Source organism: Asparagus officinalis, chromosome 5 (genome assembly GCF_001876935.1).
Source record: "Asparagus officinalis chromosome 5, Aspof.V1, whole genome shotgun sequence".
NCBI classification, from domain to species: Eukaryota; Viridiplantae; Streptophyta; class Magnoliopsida; order Asparagales; family Asparagaceae; genus Asparagus; species Asparagus officinalis.
The window spans coordinates 126,273,542-126,274,865 of NC_033798.1; the positions used below are offsets into that span (position 1 = coordinate 126,273,542).

The following is a 1,324-nucleotide window of genomic DNA, read 5'->3' on the forward strand; positions in this document are numbered from 1 at the left end:
AGAACCCACAGTAATAATTAGTTCAATCAAGGAGATATCTACCTGCAAATATGTGGTTACAATTCAATGTCCAATGCTCTGCAAGCATCCGTAAGATTTCACATCCTCATTATGTTTTGAGTCCTAGATATATTCAAGTTAATATCTATCATTTCACATGATTTACTTTCTATTCTTCATTTTATAAAAGGATGTTTCAACAAGAACGACCAACTTGGCATGTAATTCATTGTAATGAGATAGCTGGTGACAATGTTAAGGACTCATCTTCAAGTGATACTGAAGGGAGAGGCACACAGATTTCAGTAGTTATGGATGAATCTGATCGATATGCAACTTGAACGTATTGATAATCTTATACAAGATCGAGATATACACGACTTGAACTTAGAGATAATTTTATTCAAGACCTGGAAGGTCTAGGATTTCCGACTCTCTTATACGTAATATTTGGCAATTAGTTAATGATGATGGTATCTTGTTTATGTGTTGCCTTTGTATGTTATACTCCAATGAGATGAACTTGTAAAAGAAGTGGAGCTCCTCTCAGTTTCCTTCACAAAACCTTAGTTACGAGGTGAAATATTGAGTCAAGTTTCTGGACTCAGATCGCGTCATCGAGGTTTTTGTTTAACTTGTTTCTATGGATTTTAATCTGTGAATACTGAGCGTTACATGTGCAGGAATCCAATTAATTTTCCTGTTATGTATTGGATTATCTTGGATTTTCTTTTTCCTGTTACCAAGTAATAAGAACAAGTGATCAACAAGCAGTTACTAAAAATTATGTTAAGCTTAGTTGCGATCTTTGTGTGCAACGATAGCACGTATGTTCAGTGTCTTTAGTACGTGCAAAATAGTTCTATGCATTGTTTTATTTTTAATGAGAAGTCCCATGCATTGTTAATTTGTCAATAAACTTAACAAAATGTGTAAAAAAGAAAAGAAAGAAAAAGAATTGAATTCACGCGATCCTTTCTTTTTATGAGGCAGTGACCGGGGTGTTTTTACCCATAAGAATAATCCAAGTACATAGATGTTTACGGTTTAAAAGTATTGCTCACCGTTTTTTTTTAAACAATAGAAGATCTAAATCCTAACAGAGTTTTCATCTGAGAATAAAATTATGCAAGCAGCACATACTGGTTGGCAAGCCTAAAACAAAAAGGGCACCAATTAAACTTGGAAAATTACAGAATTTCATAAGAAACGTAGAGAAATATCGTACAAAGACAATAATATTTGTTTCAGATACGCTCTTAAATAACTTCAGATCGCATTTTCCTTACCTCAGATTATACTTTTTTTTTTTTTGGTTGGTTGG

General features: G+C 33.3%; 1 protein-coding gene across 1 annotated transcript in view; it reads left to right on the forward strand.

Annotated features, from left to right (window-relative positions):
- Nucleotides 1–725, forward strand: part of LOC109841187 (protein OS-9 homolog) — a 7,266-nt gene extending 6,541 nt beyond the window's left edge. The window contains 2 exon segments of the mRNA XM_020410083.1: nucleotides 1–90; nucleotides 191–725. The exon segment at nucleotides 1–90 is cut by the window's left edge and continues 126 nt beyond it. Of these exon segments, the coding sequence (XP_020265672.1) occupies nucleotides 1–90; nucleotides 191–341 (241 nt within the window). The 3' untranslated portion in view covers nucleotides 342–725.